At 36.5% G+C, this 22,731-nt stretch overlaps 1 protein-coding gene across 1 annotated transcript in view; it reads left to right on the top strand.

Moving 5' to 3' along the window:
- Positions 1 to 22,731, top strand: part of GYS2 (glycogen synthase 2) — a 68,978-nt gene that overhangs the window by 31,101 nt on the left and 15,146 nt on the right. The window contains exons 5-9 of the mRNA XM_067010613.1: positions 3,313 to 3,457; positions 17,614 to 17,731; positions 17,912 to 18,032; positions 20,841 to 20,947; positions 21,619 to 21,678. Of these exons, the coding sequence (XP_066866714.1) occupies positions 3,313 to 3,457; positions 17,614 to 17,731; positions 17,912 to 18,032; positions 20,841 to 20,947; positions 21,619 to 21,678 (551 nt within the window). The remainder of the gene's footprint in view (positions 1 to 3,312; positions 3,458 to 17,613; positions 17,732 to 17,911; positions 18,033 to 20,840; positions 20,948 to 21,618; positions 21,679 to 22,731) is intronic.

Genomic DNA, 22,731 nt, shown 5'->3' with positions numbered 1-22,731 from the left:
AACCATTTTAAGGAACCATTATAATATATAGTTATATATTATAACTGTATCTGTTCAGTAAAAGGTCAGTGTTTATATCACACTATCTTCAAATATGATTATATATCTCCCTAGCTTAAACCCCTCACTTGTTGAAATATGGAAGCTTAGTCAGACCCCAGCCCATCTCTCTAGTAAAAAGTCCTGCTCAGCAGAGTGATTAGTAAATAAATAACAAGTAATTAAGAACTAGGTTTTAAGTTCAAAACTCATAATCATTATTCACAGGAAAGGCCCCCATATCAATTTCCACAGCAGACCTTCCAATGCTCACAGTAGGCTTAGAAATTCAGTGAAACAGCAAAACACCAAATTATATATATGAAAAGTTTTTAAAAGTTCAACATAAGAAATGAGTCATAAATTAGTCTTTGGTACAGGATCCACCGTCAGTTTCAGTGAGCTCTGATTCAGGCAAGTAGACATCGGGGGAAAATGAGAACAAGGAAAAAAGCATTTAACTTTGATAAAAGCAGAAAGATTAGAACTATTTTACTCAAAGACATTAACTGAAAACATTTTTGGTTAATAGCCGATTCATAAGGACCTTGATGTTTGTTTATGTTTTGGCTTAAATGTATTAGTTAAAATAGCATTGCAACTATTTTCAGCCAGCATATAAATTTTCTGAGACTCTCCATGAAGATGTTTCAAAATTCATTCTTATCGGTCCTGCCATTGGTCGATCGTCTCCTCAATGATAATGACTAGATACCTAATGCTTTAAATAAAAGGGGGATGGGCATTAGTTTTCTTACGTTTAGACCTCGCTTTTCTTGATAGCAATGGGATTTCCTAGATGGGAATGTGAGGACAGGCCTGTTTGGGATTAGAAAATGGTGAAGGAAGCCATAGACAATTGTTGGTGGATTTTAACTCTTTCCTCTGACCAAGTTTTGAGCTGGTCACCTTCAATTATAGGGGATCGCAAGGCCTCTGCTCTCCTCTCCCTGTATTTTTGCATACTTGGTTTCCTCATTTAGGAATCCTATCTTCTCTCCTCTAAATAGTACTCAAATGTTACGTGCTACCCCTATGTGAAATCTTAACTATTCTCTACAATAACAACAACACTATTACTAAATAATAACAATAGCTGAAATTATTGAGCCCTTTCCATATGCCAGATACTTTTCTAAACATTCGATATGTGTTAGCTCATTTAATTTTCCCAAAACTTAATGAAATAGGAAACATTTCATTCCAGAGTTATTTTTCTCAAACATAGACTATGTCTTTACCATACCTCCAACTGAGTCCTTTCAGTGCTTTGCCATCGTATTCAGGACAAAGGCTGAATTTCTAGCCTTGTCTTCAGGGACTTCTGGGATCTGGTCCTCTTACCAGGATGTCTCTCTATTACGTGTCCTACATTCTACACCCAATGCTATAGTCACATCAGATGTCCTACTATTTTCTGCACATACAGTTTGACTTTATATATTTGTTCTTTGGGGCAACTAAATTTTTTAGTCCAAAATAACCTTTCCCCAAATTAAACTTTCATGCCTCAGTCCAAATGTCATTTTATTTATCTAATCAACTTAGAAATACAAAGATTAATAAGTCATGTTCCTTGCCCTTGAAAATCGTACATTCTAGAGGTGATACTGACATTATGAACACTTGCATAAATACGAGATACTTTTCTCTCTCCTCAGCCAGGATGAATCAGACCCTCTCTGATCCTGTACCTTACTCAGACACTTACTCATTTCTGCCCAATTTTTACCTGCTTTCTCATTCATAAGCTCTTTGAAAGCAACAAAAGTATGTAAATTACTAAACAAATGTAGGCTGAATGAGAGACTTGGTTGAATGAATGAGACCAGCCATATAGAGATGATCTAAGCATGCCATATAGAGCCTTGATTCAGGTATTTTCAGAGAGATGGTTCCAAATATTACAGTCAAGAAAGAATGCTCTAGGAATGTCCCTGTTGCAATCTCTAGAATAATCTAATGAGTCTCTTTTAGTGCATTCCTCTATATGGTGCAGTCGTTATTGGGATTGCCATGTTGATTGAGCTGGGATCTACTTGATATAAAAGCAGACAGAGGGCTTCCCTGGTGGCGCAGTGGTTGGGAGTCCGCCTGCTGATGCAGGGGACATGGGTTCGTGCCCCGGTCTGGGAAGATCCCACATGCCGCAGAGCGGCTGGGCCCGTGAGCCATGGCCGCTGAGCCTGTGCGTCCGGAGCCTGCGCTCCGTCCACGGGAGAGGCCACAACAGTGAGAGGCCCGCGTACCACAAAAAAAAAAAAAAAAAAAAAAGCAGACAGGAGCCCAGGTGTGGAGTCAAACTGATTTGGGATCAATTTAGGGCTCTGCTAAGTTACTTAATAGGAATGTGACCCTGGGCCAGTTTCTTAGCCCCGAAAAGTTTCAATTTCCCCCTCCGTAAGATGAAGACAAAAAATGTGCCTCTGGTTTATGAGGATTAAATATGATATCTCTCTTAGAAGTGTCTGATACATAGACTTGAGCTTCTAATAATCTTTATTACAAAAAGCACCCCACTAATACAATGCCAGAAACTTTATATACTTTTTTGTCTTAGACACTGCTAGTTTCATATGCAGCTATAGAGACATAACATTCAGTAACTAAGCAAAATGGCAAAAGCCCGCAACGGTTGCTAACTGTGTTAAGTAACTGTTGGGGGTTTGGCTTTTTTTTCCAGGTTAAGATACCCAGAATAATGTATGATTACACAATCTAACACATCATCTAATGAAAGTAACTGTACACTCCTTGAAGTTTCACGGTGTTGGGAGTTATACAGCATGGAAAAGCATTTGTCTTTTCTCTTTGTCAGGTTTCCTTTAGTGAATAGGAAGGATAATACTTATCGTTACTTTCAGCATCAAGTTTAATGTCAGCCTTGTTTCATTGTTTATGGAAAAAATATGATAAAGCCCTTGGGGAAAGGAATTAGCTCAACATTTATAAAATAAGTAAAAGGATAATTCAAATGCCAAAAAAATCAAGAATTCTCTATGATTGTAGCAAAGGGGAAATATCATTTACATAGGGGGTTGAATGGCAGCTTAGAAGCACAGATGAAGTAAACAGCACTTTTCGTAGGCATAAGTAGCTGTGTGCGTTAGTAATGGGTTTAATAGAAATTTATCATTATTTCTTTTGTGGTCATAAAATTTCACACAGCCTTGAGGAAAAACAATATGAGAAAGATGTGATGTTGTTTTGCTCGTGTAGAAGGATCGGTGTAAGCAAATGTGTATGTGAGTGTGTTTTGTTTTGTGTTCACAGTTTAACATAGACAAAGAGGCCGGGGAAAGGCAGATTTATCACCGGTATTGCATGGAGCGTGCCTCAGTCCACTGTGCTCATGTATTCACCACTGTTTCTGAAATAACAGCAATAGAGGCAGAACACATGCTGAAGAGGAAGCCTGGTAATTATTGTCCCTGAGTTTGTCACCGATCTACGAGAATTTTGTTTGAAACAAATATGCGTAAAATAATAATAAGAGGAAAAATTGCATTCACTATTACCACTCAAATCTTTACACATATTTTAATTCTCATTTTCAGTAGCTTTGTTGAACACTAAGCTATATCTGGAACATACTAGTGTACAATCTGTGCTTGTCGAATAGTCTATGCTTAAAATGCCCTAGTTCTGAACTGGGTTGTCATAATGACTTCCTGTGTGTAAGCAAGCTGAGTTGATTTTTCTATTTTAAGAAGATGAAAGTCCAGAAAAATATCAGAAATGTGAGTGATACTACCCTAGTCCTACATCTTAGAACATCTCCTCATTGGTCCTGTTTAGTAGAAACCTGTTGTTTTACTTCTCCCAAGAATTTCTTGTAAGTTTTTCTGGGAACTATCCCCAGACCCATCCAGAGGTTGCAATGCCAAGAGGCATGTTCATAAAACATGACACTGTCACCTGACCACAGCTGATTGGTCCAGAGGTAGACCTCTGACATAAGCTGGACCAATCAGAACGCTCTCATAAGAAGGAGTCTAAACAGATGAGTCTGTTTGAATGCACTCTTGTATAACAGAAATGTCACCTTGGGGGCTGTTAGCAGTGTCCATTTTCCCACTATGTTTCATGAGATGCAAAGAAAGTTACACTACAGTGAAGTACAATAAGAAACAGAAAGAGTTTGAGAGAGAGAGAACTCTATACTTTCCACAGTGATTTAGACCATGGCTTAAACTAATTCCTGAGGCCCAGCTAAGTCTTTGCTATGAGACACTCCAGCATCTTATTAATAAATCCCTCCTTCTTATACTTAGTGTTAGTAGGTTTCTCTTACTTGAAACCAAACAGTCCTAATTAATACATCCTCCTTGCTTGATTGCTGTGGTCTCGTCTCTAGTTGTCTTTCTTTCAGATACCAGTTGAATATCAGAGAAAGCATTTCAAAGTTCTAGATAATTAAAAAAGAAGAATCCAAGTAATCTGAATAGTGGCAGCCTTAAGATCCTATGCTATTCTTTTTTCTTTCCAAGTGTTCTCTTGGATTCACTTGGGTTCTCACTTCCATGTCTCTTACAGGAGTTTGCTACATCAGTATGCTCACTTGTTTCTTGGATTGTCCTTTTCACCCCTATCATCAGTATCCTTTTCTGTGCTTACAAAAATGCTTTGTTTTTTCCTATTCTAAAAGAAAAATTTCTCTTGAAGCCACTACTCTGTCAGATGTCTACACAATCTCATCCTCCCTCCTTTTGTTAAACATTTTAGAAAAATAATCCATAGTTCTTCCACTTACTCACAGCCCCTTCAACTCTAATTTCCAACCTCCAACACTTGGTCTAAAATTGTTTTTTCAAAAGTCACCAAGTTCAGAATTCTGTAATCTTCTTTATGTTCCTTGACATTCTTTAGCAGTTAAAGGTGGCAGATACCTCTATCATTCCTTACTTTTCATGACATTACATATTCTAAGTTTTCTCAAATATGATTCTTTTCTAGTGTCTCTAATAGTTTCTCTACTATCTTCCATCTTTTAAAAGCAGACATTCTCCATGATCAGATTCTGGATCTTGTTTTCTCTATATACAGTTTTCTTAACTTCCTGTTTTCTTAAGGAGATTGCTGTAGGATAGGGGTGAAAACTGTGGACTTGTTGCCAAGCAGCCTGAATTCAGTATCAAAATGACTTTGTGTTGAATATATGTCACTAGCTGTATGACACTGAAAGTTGCTTAAGCTCTCTTTGCCCTAACTGCATAATGGTGATGATAATACTATCTCTTATCTAGAATTGCTGCAATGATTAAATAAGTTACTACACGGGAAGAACTCAGATCACTGCCTGGTTCATTGTGAAGGTTCAGAAAATGACGATTATTATTTTGTATGGATCAGACTTTTCCGAGGCTCTCATCTCTGTTTCTGCTAACCTCACTTGGAGGTTCTACTAGAACTATCAACCCCATAAGCTACTCCATTTCTGACTAGTAAAAGAATCACGCGGTGGCTCTGATTGAAATGGTGAGATGCTTTGTGGTTCAAGAAGGTCCACAGACTTTTAATGGATTATTAAACACAAAATTTTTCCCAAGAGCATTCTGAGAAAAAGCATCATACACACATCATGACATTGTATTTTTTAGTTTTCCTTGACGTCTTCCCCAGTTAAAAGTATAACCACAGCTGAAAGGTGGGGACGTAGCTCCAGAGCAAGAGGGAAATGTTGGCTGGATCAAAAGCCTATATAGGGCCAGATATTTTAAATAATATTATCATATGCTAATTGGCAAAGACTTATTTATTGCTGCATTATTATATTTTGACCATAAATTCCACTCAAAATAATTTCTGATGTTGGAAAGATGATTTTTTAAAAATATTGGAGAGAGGGCAACATTATAAATTTACTAATTACAAATATGCAATTGAATACATCTGCTTTGAAACTTGAAAATAATGTACATAAAAATGATTGCCCTCATGGATTATATATTGAAAAGTTTTTATTCTATGTTGAAGCAAAAAAATCCCAAATGAATTATCTCCAGTTGAAGAATGCCAATACATCTGACAGCTCATGCATTCCTGCATTTACTATAAAATCACTCATTGTCCTCTTTCACCTAACATTTGGTAGTTTGGATTTGTGAAAAACTCGAAGGCACAGTTCTATTCAAAACCTTCTGGGCTTCCCTGGTGGCACAGTGGTTGAGAGTCCTCCTGCCGATGCAGGGGATACGGGTTCGTGCCCCGGTCCGGGAAGATCCCACATGCCGTGGAGCGGCTGAGCCCGTGCGTCCGGAGCCTGTGCTCTGCAACGGGAGAGGCCACAGCAGTGAGAGGCCCGCGTACCGCAAAAACAAACAAAACCCATCCGATTTTGTTCAGAGATGTAAATTTTACAAAGAGAATCAACTGTCCCTGTAAGATTTTTTTGATTTTGTTGTAGAACTGTACCATCTGTCTGAACTTCACAATTTGGGTATTTCTTAGAAAATGTAGGGTTTGTGGTGTCATCTTAAAGAGGTGTCGTATTTGACGTTGTAATGTCAACAAAACAAAATACTCTAGCCAGTGAGTGATTTCATGCCATTTTGCCAGAAAGGTCATTGGGGTCCAAAGCTCCTGTAGACTTTTTTCAAACACACTAAGCACAGCTCTATACCCCAACCCAGTGTATAGATGTCAGGCTGCAGAGAGGGTGTTTTGCAAGAATATTCATCTTGAACTGGTATGACTCTCAAAATCTATTATATGGAGTTTAGGGAATTTCTAGCAGTTCCCTTATGTGATGTGCGATGATGTGAATTATTCACAAGACAATGAATCCCAGGAGTGTCTACTGCATTCAAAACATTCAGTAAAATGGTTCAAAATTCTGTAGAATATTTTGACAGTGCATCTGTATAATATCATATGGACAAGGCAGGTATGGAGTGTTCAGTTATGATATAATCACATTTTTCAGGTGGCCGTTGGCCAAGGTTGTTAGAATAATATTCCTTATTCATGATTATAGTGAGTCATCACATATGTGATATCACTGAAAGCTATATTCTGAATTGCTTCTCTCAAAGTCACTTCCACTTATCAAAGCAAAGAATGATCCAAAATCCCCTTGGTAAGGAGTCCCAGTAGCCCTCAAACCAGTAGAATAAACTTGCAACAAGAAACAGACTTCACATGGTGATCTCTCAGAAATTAAAAAAGTACAAAGAAGCATCAGTGTCAGCTCTTTTGGATTTAATCATTGCTGCAATATACTTCCAGCTTAGAACTAAGACCTGAGCCCTTCCTAAGGAAAACAATTGGAAGAAAAGTATGAGCAAATACTCCTTAAACTAGCACATCTGTAATGAGGTGTACATGTTGTGCCAATACTAAAACCTGATGATAAAACAGGATACAGTACTGTAATGACAACATATGCACTCTAAATAAGACACCGAGGCAGCATTCAATTCCTTTTTGGTGGCAAGCTCTTAAGGGTTTTTTTGGTTGTTGTTTTTTGTTTGTTTTGTTTTGTTTTTGTGCTGTCAACAACTGGTAGCCAATAACACTATTTTATTTTTTCATGATAAATAATATTCATTGAATGCTTGTTATGTGTCAGACCCCATTCTAGTATTTTGTTCACATGAATAATCTCATTTCATCATCACAGTAGCCTAATGATACAAGAACTATTATTATCCCTCCTTGCTAGGGATGAGGAACTCAAGGCACAGAGAAGTCAAGTGACTATTCCAAAGCCAAACAGCTTGTAAGTGCTGCCATCTGGATGCTGCCCAGCCAGACCTGTTATTTTTTTTAATGTAGTTTATTGAAGTATAGTTGATTTACAATGTTGTGTTAATTTCTGCTGTATAGCCAAGTGATTCAGTTATACATATATACTTTCTTTTTCATATTCTTTTCCATTATGTTTTATCACAGAATATTGAATATAGTTCCCTGTGCCGTGCAATAGGACCTTGTTGTTTCAATAGTACTATTTTAGATGCCCAAGGAATTATAACTCACCCTTGGTTCAGAATTCCTGAGCAATTAGACTTTCAAACTGATGGAGATTCTGTTTCCTAAAATTCTAAATATGGAGCAACATTTCAATAAAGTAATATGGAAATTATTCATTCATCCAACAATTAATTATTAAACACTGCTTCAAGCAATAGGAAAGTGTAAGTGGATAAACGCACGTACCTACCCTTCATAGAGCTTACATTCTGAAGGGAGGAGACGGGCAATAGACCAGATTATCAAATAAATGCACGATATGTTTGGGATAATAAGTGCCATGGAGAAAAGTAAATCAGGTAAGGGAATAGGGAGTGGAGGTGGAGGTGGTGGGCATGTTTTGTTTTTGTTTTTTTCTTTATGTAGCATTTCAGATAAGTCCTCTTTGATTAGGTAAAATTTAAGGGAACAACAGATAAGACTCAAGGCTTCATCTATACAGGAGATGTCTATATACCCAAGAGGGTAAAAAAAGAATGAAATAAGAAGTTACTTTCTTGGACTGTTACAACAATTCTGTGAGCTCTGTGCATAGCCAAGATAAGTTGCTTGCAATCTAATATTTTGCCTGCTCCAAAAACCAAGCAAGATATTTTATTTATTTTTATACTTTTAATATTTTAAAAAATTTTATATAATTTTTAAAGGTTACTTTCCACTTACAGTTATTACAAAATATTAGCTATATTCCTCATATTGTACAACACATCCTTGAGCCTCTCTTACACCCAAGAGTTTGTACCTCCCAATCCCCCACCCCTATACTGCCCTCCCACCTCCCCACTGGTAACCACTAATTTGATCTCTACATCTGTGAGTCCAAGCAAGAATTTTAGACTAGAGTAGTTCTGGTTTCCACAATGCAGTTGTTCTTCAGTTTCTACAATGTTTTTCACTTACAAAATCCTTTTTTTACTCAGTTGCTTTACTACCTAGAGAAAAAAGAGAGGGTCCAGGGAGCTGGATTAGCTATATGTAATTAAGAATATCAAATTTCTTTTCTTTTTCCTTTTTTCAAAGGCATCCATGTGGTAAGAGATTTTTTGCCCACCCAAATTCTGAATTTATTCTGTTTTTTTAAAAATATAGTATGGTCTTAGTGGAAGGTAAGACTCTACTTTCCACCACAAAAGTCAAGGAGGAAAAAATGTGATTTTTCCCCCTTGTTTCTGAGCAGATAGGAAGCAAACGAGAGATTAAGGATCAGTCAGTCAGATGCTTCTGCCAGGATTTTGAATAAGGAAAAAACAGTGCAAAGAGGCCAGGGAAGTTGGAGAATATACATTTTCTTCAGTGGCAGGGAGAAACCCAACACAAAAATAGGATCCACACATTCTTACCAACAATGACTTTCTTACTTTTTTAGTCTTTGCCAATTAGATATGTAAAAAATAGTATGGCATATCTATTTGTCTTTGAATACTGAGTTTTAACATTTTTTACTAGTTTGTTTGACATTGCTATTTAATCTTCTATTTATCTATGAGGTTTTTTTTTTCTATCAGGATGTCTCTTTTTTCCTAATGATTTTTAAGAATTGTACACATTCATACACACACATCTATGCCTTAAATGTCACGTGTTTTCAATTTGTCACTTGCGATTCAATATGGTTATTAATAGTGTTGAAGTTATTGACTTTTGAGTCCATGCTAATGCCTTAACATGAACTCTAACCACCATGTTTTGGTCAACAATTTCCCTGTGTGTTGGCATTACCTACCCTCAGAAAGATGGATGACACTGACGTTATCTTCTACTTGGGGACACTAGTGAGAAATTAGGAATCAATGTTGCTACCTGAGGGAGAGAGAAAAATTAGGGGACAGAAGAAGAAGGGAGATTTTTCAAAGTATATATTTTGAGTTTTTGAAACTTGAATGATGTGTTTATTGCTTATATAAACAAATTAATCATATTTTTATAGCTAATTTAATTAATGAAAACACTGAATTCAGAGCAATACCAACTCTAGAGTGGAACTGCTCACAAACTGAAGATAGCCTTACTAATATAGTAAACACTGAAAGGATCATTTTAAACATTATTTGTAATAATTAGATTCAGATAAATATTTTTACTCTAGAGACAAAGCTACAATTCTAATTATGTAATTACATGTGTCCATATGATTCCATATCTATCAATGAAACATAAAAACATTTTTTAAAACTTATGTCGTAAGCCGCGTAGGCAGTGGGGTGCTGGAACCAGCTCATCCTGGCTCACAAGAACCAATTATTAAATTTCAGGAAATTTGTGAGCTGGTTGCTAAACAGACATTATTAAAAATTAAATTATGCAGAACAGAGCAACAGCCAGCTCTACCCACCACCCGTCCTTCAAATCAGGAAACTTGCAAAAGCCTCATAGATAGCCTCATCCACCAAAGGGCAGACAGCAGAAACAAGAAGAAATACAATCCTGCAGCCTGTGGAACAATAACCACATTCACAGAAAGAAAGACAAGATGAAAAGGCAGAGGGCTATGTACCAGATGAAGGAACAAGATAAAACCCCAGAAAAATAACTAAATGAAGTGAAGATAGGCAACCTTCCAGAAAAAAAAAATTCAGAATAGTGATAGTGAAGATGATCCAGGACCTCTGAAAAAGAATGGAAGCAAAGATCGAGAAGATGCAAGAAATGTTTAACAAAGATCTAGTAGAATTAAAGAACAAACAGAGATGAACAATACAATAACTGAAAGGAAAACTACGCTAGAAGGAATCAATAGCAGAATAACTGAGGCAGAGGAACGGATAAGTGACCTGGAAGACAGAATGGTGGAATTCACTGCTGCAGAACAGAATAAAGAAAAAGAATGAAAAGAAATGAAGACAGCCTAAGAGACCTCTGGGACAACATTAAACGCAACAACATTTGCATTATAGGGGTCCCAGAAGGAGAAGAGAGAGAGAAAGGACCCAAGACAATATTTGAAGAGATTATAGTCGAAAACTTCCCTAACATGAGAAAGGAAATAGCCACCCAAGTCCAGGAAGCAGAGAGTTCCATACAGGATAAACCCAAGGAGAAACATGCTGAGACACATAGTAATCAAATGGGCAAAAATTAAAGACAAAGAAAAATTACTGAAAGCAGCAAGGGAAAAATGACAGATAACATACAAGGGAACTCCCATAAGGTTAACAGCTGATTTCTCAACAGAAACTCTACTAGCCAGAAGGGAGTGACATGATATACTTAAAGTGATGAAAGGGAAGAACCTACAACCAAGATTACTCTACCCGGCAAGGATCTCATTCAGATTCGATGGAGAAATCAAAAGCTTTACAGACAAGCAAAAGCTAAGAGAATTCAGCACCACTAAACCAGCTCTACAACAAATGCCAAAGGAACTTCTCTAAGTGGGAAACACAAGAGAAGAAAAGGACCTACAAAAACAAACACAAAACAATTAAGAAAATGGTCATAGGAACATACATATCGATAATTACCTTAAAAGTGAATGGATTAAATGCTCCAACAAAAAGACACAGGCTTGCTGAATGGATACAAAAACAAGACCCGTATATATGCTCTCTACAAGAGACCACTTCAGACTTAGGGACACATACAGACTGAAAGTGAGGGGATGGAAAAAGATACTCCATGTAAATGGAAATCAAAAGAAAGCTGGGGTAGCAATACCATATCAGATAAAATAAACTTTAAAATAAAGAATGTTACAAGAGATAAGGAAGGACACTACATAATGAACAAGGGATCAATCCAAGAAGAAGATATTACAATTATAAATATATATGCACCCAACAGAGGGGCACATCAATACATAAGGCAGCTGCTAACAGCTATAAAAGAGGAAATCGACAGTAACACAATAATAGTGGGGGGCTTTAACACCTCACTTTCACCAATGGACAGATCATCCAAACAGAAAATTAATAAGGAAACACAAGCTTTAAATGACACAATAGACCAGATAGATTTAATTGATATTTATAGGACATTCCATCCAAAACCAGCAGATTACACTTTCTTCTCAAGTGTGCACAGAACATTCTCCAGAATAGATCACATCTCGGGTCACAAATCAAACCTCAGTAAATTTAAGAAAATTGAAATCATATCAAGCATCTTTTCTGACCAAAATGCTATGAGATTAGAAATCAATTACAGGGAAAAAATGTAAAAAACAGAAACACATGGAGGCTAAACCGTACCTTACTAAATAACCAATAGATCACTGAAGAAATCAAAGAGGATATCAAACAATACCTAGAGACAAATGACAATGGAAACATAACCATCTAAAACCTATGGGATGTAGCAAAAGCAGTTCTAAGAGGGAAGTTTATAGCTATACAAGCTTACCTCAAGAAACAAGAAAAATCTCAAATAAACAATCTAACCTTACACCTAAAGGAACTAGAGAAAGAAGAAAAAACAAAACCCAAAGTTAGCAGAAGGAAAGAAATCATAAAGATCAGAGCAGAAATAAATGAAATAGAAACAAAGAAAACAAGAGCAAAGATCAATAAAACCAAAACCTGGTTCTTTGAGAAGATAAAAAAATTGATAAACCATTAGCCAGGCTAATCAAGAAAAAGAGGAAAAGGACTCAAATCAATAAAATTAGAAATGAAAAAGGAGAGATTACAACAGACACCGCAGAAATACACAGCATCCTAAGAGACTACTACAAGGAACTCTATGCCAATAAATTGGACAACCTGGAAGAAATGGACAAATTCTTAGAAAGGTATAACCTTCCAAGACTGAACTAGGAAGAAATAGAAAGTATGAACAGGCTGATCACAAGTAATGAAATTGGAACTGTGATTAAAAATCTTCCAACAAACAAAAGCCTAAGACCAGATGGCTTCACAGGTGAATTCTAGCAAACATCTAGAGAAGAGCTAACACCCATCCTTCTCAAACTCTTGCAAAAAATTGCAGAGGAAGGACCACTCCCAAACCCATTCTATGAGGCCACCATCACCCTGATACCAAAACCAGACAAAGATACTACAAAAAAAAAGAAAATTACAGACCAATATCACTCATGAATATAGATGCAAAAATCCTCAACAAAATACTAACAAACAGAATCCAACAAAACATTAAAAGGATCATACAACATGATCAAGTGGGATTTATCCCTGGGATGCAAGGATTCTTCAATATACGCAAATCAGTCAATGTGATACACCATATTAACAAATTGAAGAATAAACACCATATGATCATCTAAATAGATGCAGAGAAAGCTTTTGACAAAATTCAACATCCATTTATGATAAAAACTCTCCAGAAAGTGCGCATAGAGGGAAACTACCTCAACATAATAAAGGCCATATATGACAAACCCACAGCAAACATCATTCTCAATGGTGAAAAACTGAAAGCATTTCCTTTAAGATCAGAAACAAGACAAGGATGTCCACTCTCACCACTATTATTCAACATAGTTTTGGAAGTCCTGGCCATGGCAATCAGAGAATAAAAAGAAATAAAAGGAATACAAATTGGAAAAGAAGAAGTAAAACTGTTGCTCTTTGCAGATGACATGATATTATACATAGAGAATCCTAAAGTTGCCACCAGAAAACTACAAGAGCTAATCAATGAATTTGGTAAATTTGTGGGATACAAAATTAATGCACAGAAATCGCTCGCATTCCTATACACTAATGATGCAAAATCTGAAAGGGAAATTAAGGAAACACTCCCATTTACCATTGCAACAAAAAGAATAAAATACCTAGAAATAAACCTACCTAGGGAGACAAAAGACCTTTATGCCGAAAACTATGACACTGATAAAAGAAATTAAAGATGATACCAACAGATGGAGAGATATACTATGATCTTGGATTGGAATAATCAGTATTGTGAAAATGACTATACTACCCAAAGCAATCTACAGATTCAATGCAATCCTATCAAATTACCAAAGGCATTTTTTACAGAACTAGAACAAAAAATCTTAAAATTTGTATGGAGACACAAAAGACCCCAAATAGCCAAAGCAGTCTTGAAGTAAAAAAACGGAGCTGGAGGAATCAGACTGGTACTGTCAGTGGTACTGCCACTGGTACTGGCACAAAAACAGAAATATAGATCAATGGAACAAGATAGAAAGCTCAGAGATAACCCACGCACCTATGGTCAACTAATCTATGACAAAGGATGCAAGGATATACAATGGAGAAAAGACGATCTCTTCAATAAGTGGTGCTGGGAAAACTGGACAGCTACATCTAAAAGAATGAAATTGTAACTCTCCCTAACACCATATACAAAAATAAACTCAAAATGGATTAGAGACCTAAATGTAAGACTGGACGCTATAAAACTCTTAGAGGAAAACATAGGAAGAGCACACTTTGTTATAAATCACAGCAAGATCTTTTTTGATCCACCTCCTAGAGTAATGGAAATAAAAACAAAAATAAACAAATGGGACCTAATGAAATTTCAAATCTTTTGCAAAGCAAAGGAAACTACAAACAAGGTGAAAAGACAATCCTCAGAATGGGAGAAAATATTTGCAAACAAATCAATGGACAAAAGATGAATCTCCAAAATATGTAAACAGCCTATGCAGCTCAATATTAAAAAAACAAACAACCTAATCGAAAAATGGGCAGAAGACATCAATAGACTTTTCTCCAAAGAAGACATACAGATGGCCCAGAAGCACATGAAAAGCTGCTCAACATCACTAATTAGTAGAGAAATGCAAATCAAAACTACAAAGAGGTATCACGTCACACTAGTCCGAATGGGCATCATCAGAAAATCTACAAACAACAAATGCTGCAGAGGGTGTGGAGAAAAGGGAACCCTCTTGTACTGTTGGTGGGAATGTAAATTGATACAGTCACTATGGAGAACAGTATGGAGGTTCCTTAAAAAACTAAAAATAGAATACCATATTATCCATTAATCCCACTACTGGGCATATACCCAGAGAAAACCATAATTCAAAAAGATACATGCACCCCAATGTTCAGTGCAATGTTCATGGCTATTTACAATAGCCAGGTCATGGAAGCAACCTAAATGCCCATCGACAGACGAATGGATAAAGGAGATGTGGTACATATATATAATGGAATATTACTCAGCCTTGAAAAGGAACGAAATTGGGTCATTTGTAGATACGTGGGTGGATCTAGAGAGTGTCATGCAGAGTGAAGTAAGTCAGAAAGGGGAAAACAAATATCGTATATTAACGCATATATGTGGAACCTAGAAAAATGGTACAGATGAACCGGTTTGCAGGGCAGAAACAGGGGCACAGATGTAGAGAACAAATGTATGGACACCAAGGGGCGAAGGTGGCGGGGGGGTGGTGGTGGTGGTGAGATGAATTGGGAGATTGGGATTGACATGTATCCATGATGTGGATAAAATGGATGACTAACAAGAACCTGCTGTATTAAAAAAAAATAAAATAAAAGAATTAAATTATGTAAACTTACAATTAAATATCATACTAAAAACAAAATTAATACTCAAAAGACATCAATTCCTACTTATTTTACTACATTTTACCATGATCAATACTCTTGTTTATGTCTATTGCACTTGTACTGGTGGAAATAGTATGTAACGGTGTTACTTTGTATCTCTTTCCGATTCTGTATTCACATTAGTAGCTTGAAATCAGTCATGGTGGGAGTATTCACGCCATGGAGATGTGCAAATACTACTAATAAAACATCTTTCTCTCTCTTTTTCCTGGAGTGCTGGATACCACTGCATGTAGGCTTCTATGTGGGAGGTTATTATTCTGCACTAGAAATACAGATGTTAAAAGACCTCACTGACCTAATTCTTTAGGCTAATAAACTGAGACAATTAATTTCAAGACACATCTTTTTTTAAAAACTTATTTTCTTGAAGTATAGTTGTTAGTTTCTGCTGTATGGCAAAGTTATTCAGATATATATATGTATATCTTCTTTTTCACAGTCTTTTCCCTTGTGGTGTCTTATAGGATATTGGATATAGTTCCCTGTGCTGTACAGTAGGAGCTTGTTGTTTATCCATTCCATATATAATAGCTTGCATCTGCTAATCCCAAACTCCCAATCCATCCTTCCCCCACCCTCCACTCCCTTGGCAACCACAATTCTGTTCTCTATGTCTGTGAGTCTGTTTCTGTTTCGTGGATGAGTTCATTTATGTCATATTTTACATTCCACATATAAGTGATATCACAATATTTGTCAAGACACATCTTTTATTTTTAATTGTTTGTGAAGCAGTAAGAAAATTCCAGAGGAATTAAAGTCATAATAATGTGGTATTCATATACAGTCTTGCCTTCTCCATCTTTGTGGACAGTACAGCTGCCTGACATAGAGGATAAGGATGTAGACACCGGAGCTAGGCTGCCTTGGTTTTAAATCCTACTTCTGTTACTCTGTACTTACTTGACCTTGGCAGATAACCTCTGCGCAGGCCAGTTTCTTCATCTGCAAAATGGGGACAGTGAAAAGAACTTACTTCATGTGGTTTAATGAAAATTGAATTAATAGGGTCTACAATAAAGTCTGGCTCAAAGTAAGCCTGAGATAAATGTTATAGAAAGAGATACATTGTAAGAGGGGTTTGTCCGCTATCCTGATCAGTAGCAAATGCCCAATTACTTAGTAAAAAATCATAAGAACAGTAGTTCTTTTTAAATTTTTTTTTCACAACAAATGACCAAGAAGCCTGGGTTGATTTTGTGGAAGCATTTCAAGGGAATAGCCTGTTAACTGTAAAATATCCTTCAAAATGATAGCATACTTATACTACTTCTAGCTCAAATCTCCACTGCAAAAATCTTCATTGCCATGTGCTAATTTTTTTATTCCTTTTGTTTTTACTGCTACTAAATACAATAACCCATGAATTCAACTCAGTAGGTGATTTCCACCATATACTCTGAGCAGTGTCTCTCTTCCTTATCACAGACTAATATTCTGGAAAACGAAAAATGTCTCCCTGCCCAAGCAACAAAATCTTCTAGGTAGAAAGACTCAGTTACATATTAGACCTAAAGGGCTACTTTTCCAATGTTCCATATGGACAGAACACTTCCCACACATTTGACCAAAATAAAATGACAAGAGGTAGTTTAGTGCACAGCACAGTTAAAGCTACAACAGGTGAAAGAGACAGCACGGACGATACTGGTCCTCCTGACACGTGTGCTCTGGAACAGATTCTGTTGACAACTCTGCCTCAGTTTCTGCCTCTGAAAATGCAGATAGGCACCCTGGCTTTATTGGCTGTTGCAGGGATTAGATGAGTTACTTGCAAGGTGTTTAGAACAGTGCCTGGTATACAGCAAGTGATCAATAAATGAAAACTCTAACAATGACTATTTTTGCTATTCGTGTATTTCATAATACCCATCACTCAATGTTATTTCAGTCAGATAGTCCTGATTTTCTATGTCAGCAAGTGATTATAAACTTTTATGAATTTTCAATTCTATGATAGTCAGAGACTAGAAATGTTAATAGACACCTAACCTGATAAATTTAAAAATACTGTTTTTTTTTTTTTTTTTTTTTACAATGCTACCCTCTCTCAAAAGAGCTTTTTCGTGATGATCTTACGTTGCTTTTCCAGATGTAATTACTCCAAATGGCTTGAATGTTAAGAAATTTTCAGCAGTACATGAGTTTCAAAATCTCCATGCCATGTACAAGGCCAGGATCCAAGATTTTGTTCGAGGTCATTTCTATGGGTATGCTTTTCTTCACTGAAATAAAATTAGCATGTGATGTTAGGGACCTGGGGTATAGAGAAAACAGGGTTACTAAAGTAAATGTTTATCTTTCCTAGTCCCCTTTGTACTTTAACAAAACTCGTGTACATTTTGTTGCTGTTGCTTTATTTCATTGGAACCTGTTTTGTTTTGTTTTAGTCATCTGGACTTTGATCTCGAAAAAACGTTGTTCCTCTTCATTGCTGGGAGGTATGAGTTTTCAAACAAAGGAGCTGACATCTTCCTAGAATCCTTGTCCAGACTAAATTTCCTGCTGAGGGTAAGAATGATCTAGAACGCCATATAGTATTTTTTTATAGGAGGACTTTCTTCTGTGGGAAGTAAAAAACTTTCTGGCTTCTTAAATAGATTTCAAAAGAATATACAATTTTGAAGACTTAAAATGACAGCTTTAGTCTAAAAGTGACTTTGGTCTTTCAATTAACATATTAGGATTGCCACACTGTTCGCTTGTGTATTTATCTATGATGTCAGGTATTTTTTAAAGAGACCCACAAGCTTATCACATATGTGCTATTCTTTTTTTCAAGAATCATAAGAACAAAATTTTATTGGAAATGCTTCTAAAAGAATATTTTTATGTTAATTTTAACTTTTTCAATTTTTATTGAAATATAGTTGATTACAGTGTTTCAGGTATACAGCAAAGTGATTCAGTTATACACATATATAAATATATATATATATACTTTTTTACATTCTCTTCCATTATAGGTTATATATGTGTTATTTTTAAGATGACCATATAGCACCCCTTTTCCCACCTGTCCCCAAAGAATTTGTAAACAATTGAAAGATAAATATAGAGAAATCAAGCAAACAGAGAACAAAGAGAACAAAACTTCACTTTTTTTTTTTTTTTTTTTTTGCGGTACGCGGGCCTCTCACTGTTGTGGCTTCTCCCGTTGCGGAGCACAGGCTCCGGACGCGCAGGCTCAGCGGCCACGGCTCACGGGCCCAGCAGCTCCGCGGCACGTGGGATCTTCCCGGACCGGGGCACGAACCCGTGTCCCCTGCATCGGCAGGCGGACTCTCAACCACTGCGCCACCAGGGAAGCCCCCTCACCTTTTTTAAAACCAATAAAAACTATAATGGAAGATATGGCTTGGGTGTATGGCAGCAGTAGGGTTCCTAATATTGGACCTTGGTATTAAACTTCTTGGTATTAGACATCCAATCACAGGCAGCTCTGGCCATTGCCATCCTCCCCAACCAGAGCATGTCTTCAGAAGAACACGGGCAACACGGCTGACAGCCAAGCAGTTTTCCTCTGTAGAATGGGGAAGACACTCACAAAATCTATTCCTCTCCCAACTCACTTGCCATGCCTCTTCCTTGAGATTGAAAGTCTTGAACTGTGAAACTAGGAGAGGTCCCACCACAAAGAAACATGAAGGAGGGAAAGGAGGTTCCCATCCCAACAAGGTGGAATCATTTTTTGCTCAGGTGGGTGGGGCTTTATAGGTTGCAAACTAACCCAGCAATAAAACCTGTGCAAATAGAAGTACCGTGTCATAGCTGCTGATGAAAGTTAATTGGCTTAGATTCGAATCCCATCACATAAAAATATAGTATAAGTAACAGGAAAATAGGGGAGACTAGTGTAGAAGTCCAATCTTATTGAGACACTGAGACAATCTAAACTTTCCTGAGCTCCGTACTGCTCTCCAGTTCAGTTTTTATTTCTTGGACATAGATTTAGCCTTGCCTTAGAGCAGACATTGTACCAAGTATGCTAAAACATTTACTAAAACCACATTAGTAAAAACCCAAGCCTGTAAAATAGGATTGAAGGTCAGAAAGATTATTCAAGAATAAACTGCAATAATCTTATTTCACGGTATTTCCTGATACATATCTATTCAACAAGCTTTACAGATGGACTCACAACTATATCAAATATGTATTGTGTTTAGAGACATTATTAATCAATTTATCCATACCTTTATTAATTATTCACTTTATTCTTAGATGTCAAGAAAAAGCCAGTTTCTCTTTTTCTAGACATCAAAGACAATTACAGTCTTTGGAGAAATTAAAAGAAGGCATTCTCTTTCCATATAGTACATTTATTCTTTAATGGCACATTGGCTACTTGTGGGGTGAGTTTCCTATTCTATGGCTCCTGTAAATGTTCAAATAGAATATCAGGTCCTAGAGGGCAGAGACCACAGATTAGACGGTAAAGTGTCCCACATTCAGGAGTGAGTCATTTCAGAATACAAAAGCATTCATCTGTTCACAGTTTTAAGTTTATGCTTTCATTCCCACAGCTGTTTGGCAGGACATTTCCTTCTGAGAAATTCCAGGTCAATGATATTTATTGGAATAGGAAAAGTAAGCAGATTGTAGAGTCAAAAAAACACCGATTGACTCCCAGTTTTGCCAATAACCTCTGATAGGAGCTCAGACAAAATTTTCAAACTCTTGTGCCTCTCTTTTAAAATTAATGAGAAGCGTGATAGCTATTGTGAAGTTATGACCAGGCTTGGGTTAAGTTATGCATTTAAAGCACCCAGCACAGTTCCTGCCACACCAAAAGTTCTGAGCACATGATCGTTCCCTTACTTTAGGACTAAAATATCCAAAATGCAACATCATGAGAATCAAGACATTTAACAGAAAAATGTAAATAATCTATTTGTGCAAATCCATGTAAATTAGCTATAAGAAATAGAATAAACCCAAACAAAATCCTCATCAACTTTCTAACCTGAAAGTTTAAAGAATATGAGCTCACATTTATGTTATTTTTTTAACCACAGAAAAGCACAGTGATATCAATAGCAATTGCTCTATATTTTAGATGATCGATGTCATGAAAATATTCTATGTGTGGATTTTTAAATTGTTAATTGACAAATCTTGATTGAATGCCGTATTTAAATTAAAATTTCTGAAAAAGCCTCAAGACAGTGGGTGTAATTTTTTTGTCAATCATAAATAAGTATTCTTTTTCTCTCAAGATATTCAAAGCACTTTTTTTCACAGTTTAAGGTCCATCTGTCACATGGTTTATTTTATCTTTGATAGTTGACTCTGTTGTGTTTTCTAATCCTTCATTAGATACATAAAAGTGACGTCACCGTGGTGGTGTTTTTCATTATGCCTGCCAAGACAAATAATTTCAATGTGGAAACCCTGAAAGGCCAGGCAGTGCGAAAACAGCTATGGTAACCTCACCTCACATCTTGTACATGTTCTCAAGCAATAGACCTAAAGGGATATTTTTAAGTGCATGATTTCTGATCTATTTCCTTAACCTGTTTTTTTTTTTTTTCATTAAGATTATTATAGCACACATACCACTTGGTTCTCTTCTCATTGGGCTACTGAATGTTAGATTATGTCATGCCTATAAAACTGTGTTAATATAGAAACATTGGACTGAGCTACCATGGAAGGATAAGGCCTCTATAGCTATTTTTAAAGATGGGTTGAATTTAAAGCAAAATTTTATTATGGAAATGTTAAAACATATGCCAAAGTAAAGAGATTAGTATAATGCTCCTCTACCTGCCCACAGCCCAGATTCAACAATCGTCAGTGTATTCCCCATATTACATCGATACCTCCATCCACTCCCCTTCCCTTCCCCCCCTCCTCCTGATTATCATCAAGCAAAAAAATGTTACATTCTCTGCACTGGTAAGGGTGTTCAGCTGCCTCAGCTCTGGAGGTTTTAACTCAGGCTAAGCTGGCAAATAGGAAAAGAACAGAAGAGGTGATACAAGAGAGACCTGTAATTTCAAAGACTGCACTGACAGAACAACAGCACTGTCATGGCAAAGAAAGACTTCAAATGGTGACATTGTTTAAGTTGTGAATCTTTCTGCTCATACAGGGACACTGCACATTCTGTGAAGGAAAAGTTTGGAAAGAAACTGTATGATGCATTATTAAGGTAGGTGCTTGGAACACTGAACACTTCAAACATTTAGGGCTTCACTATTCAGACTTAATCATTTAGGCATTGTATTTATTTTGTTCCAACTATAAAGGAATTAATAGCCTTTGAAGATGTTTTACATCATGTGAGCAGATTTTGTTTAATCCTTCATCTGACAAGTATTTGTAAACAGTTTGCACAAATGAGAACATATTTATATATACAGATAGGTTCTAGGTCAATGGAAATCTGATTAAGGGTTAATATGTCAGTCTGAAGCTGAGGGAGATTTCATGAGGGTTTTTTTAAAAATAATTTATTTATTTATGTTTGGCTGCGTTGGGTCTTCGTTGCTGAGCCACGCCTTTCTCTAGTTGCGGCGAGCAGGGGCTACTCTTCGTTGTGGTGCGCGGGCTTCTCATTGCGGTGGCTTCTCTTGTTGCGGAGCACGGGCTCTAGGCGCGTGGGGTTCAGTAGTTGTGGCGCACGAGCTTAGTTGCTCTGCGGTATGTGGATCTTCCCAGACCAGGGCTCGAACCCGTGTCCCCTGAATTTGCATGCGGATTCTTAAATACAGAGCCACCAGGGAAGTCCTTCATGAGATTTTTAAGTCAAAAAAGATATTGACTTCATGTATATTAAATATATATTTACTTATATATTAGATGAACATATATTAATTAATTAACATATTAATTAATGTTAACTAACATTTACTTAATAAGTAATATATAGTATTTAAATAAATAATAAATAAAATATATAAAATGTATAAGTAAAGTAAAATCTAAATAAAAAATCAAATTAAAATGTATTATAAAATAATAATATGTACAAAATATATGGATTTTGTTACAATATGAAGGGAAAGCTGTGTTGTCTCCTGATGCCTGGTGGCAGGTGTGCATCATTTCTTGTTACCAGTAAAAATATCAACTTATAGGTGGACAAGTTATGGCCACTGTAGAACACAGTACTTAGGGGTGGGCAAAATGCAATGAGAATGTCCTCCTGATCCTCAACATGAATGCTTTAAAAATTAATTTCAGTTTTCTTTGATGCTAGCAA

This window comes from Kogia breviceps, chromosome 12, assembly GCF_026419965.1.
Source record: "Kogia breviceps isolate mKogBre1 chromosome 12, mKogBre1 haplotype 1, whole genome shotgun sequence".
NCBI lineage: Eukaryota > Metazoa > Chordata > Mammalia > Artiodactyla > Physeteridae > Kogia > Kogia breviceps.
The sequence above is the reverse complement of the archived record's forward strand: the minus strand, read 5'-3'. Positions and strand labels throughout refer to the sequence as shown.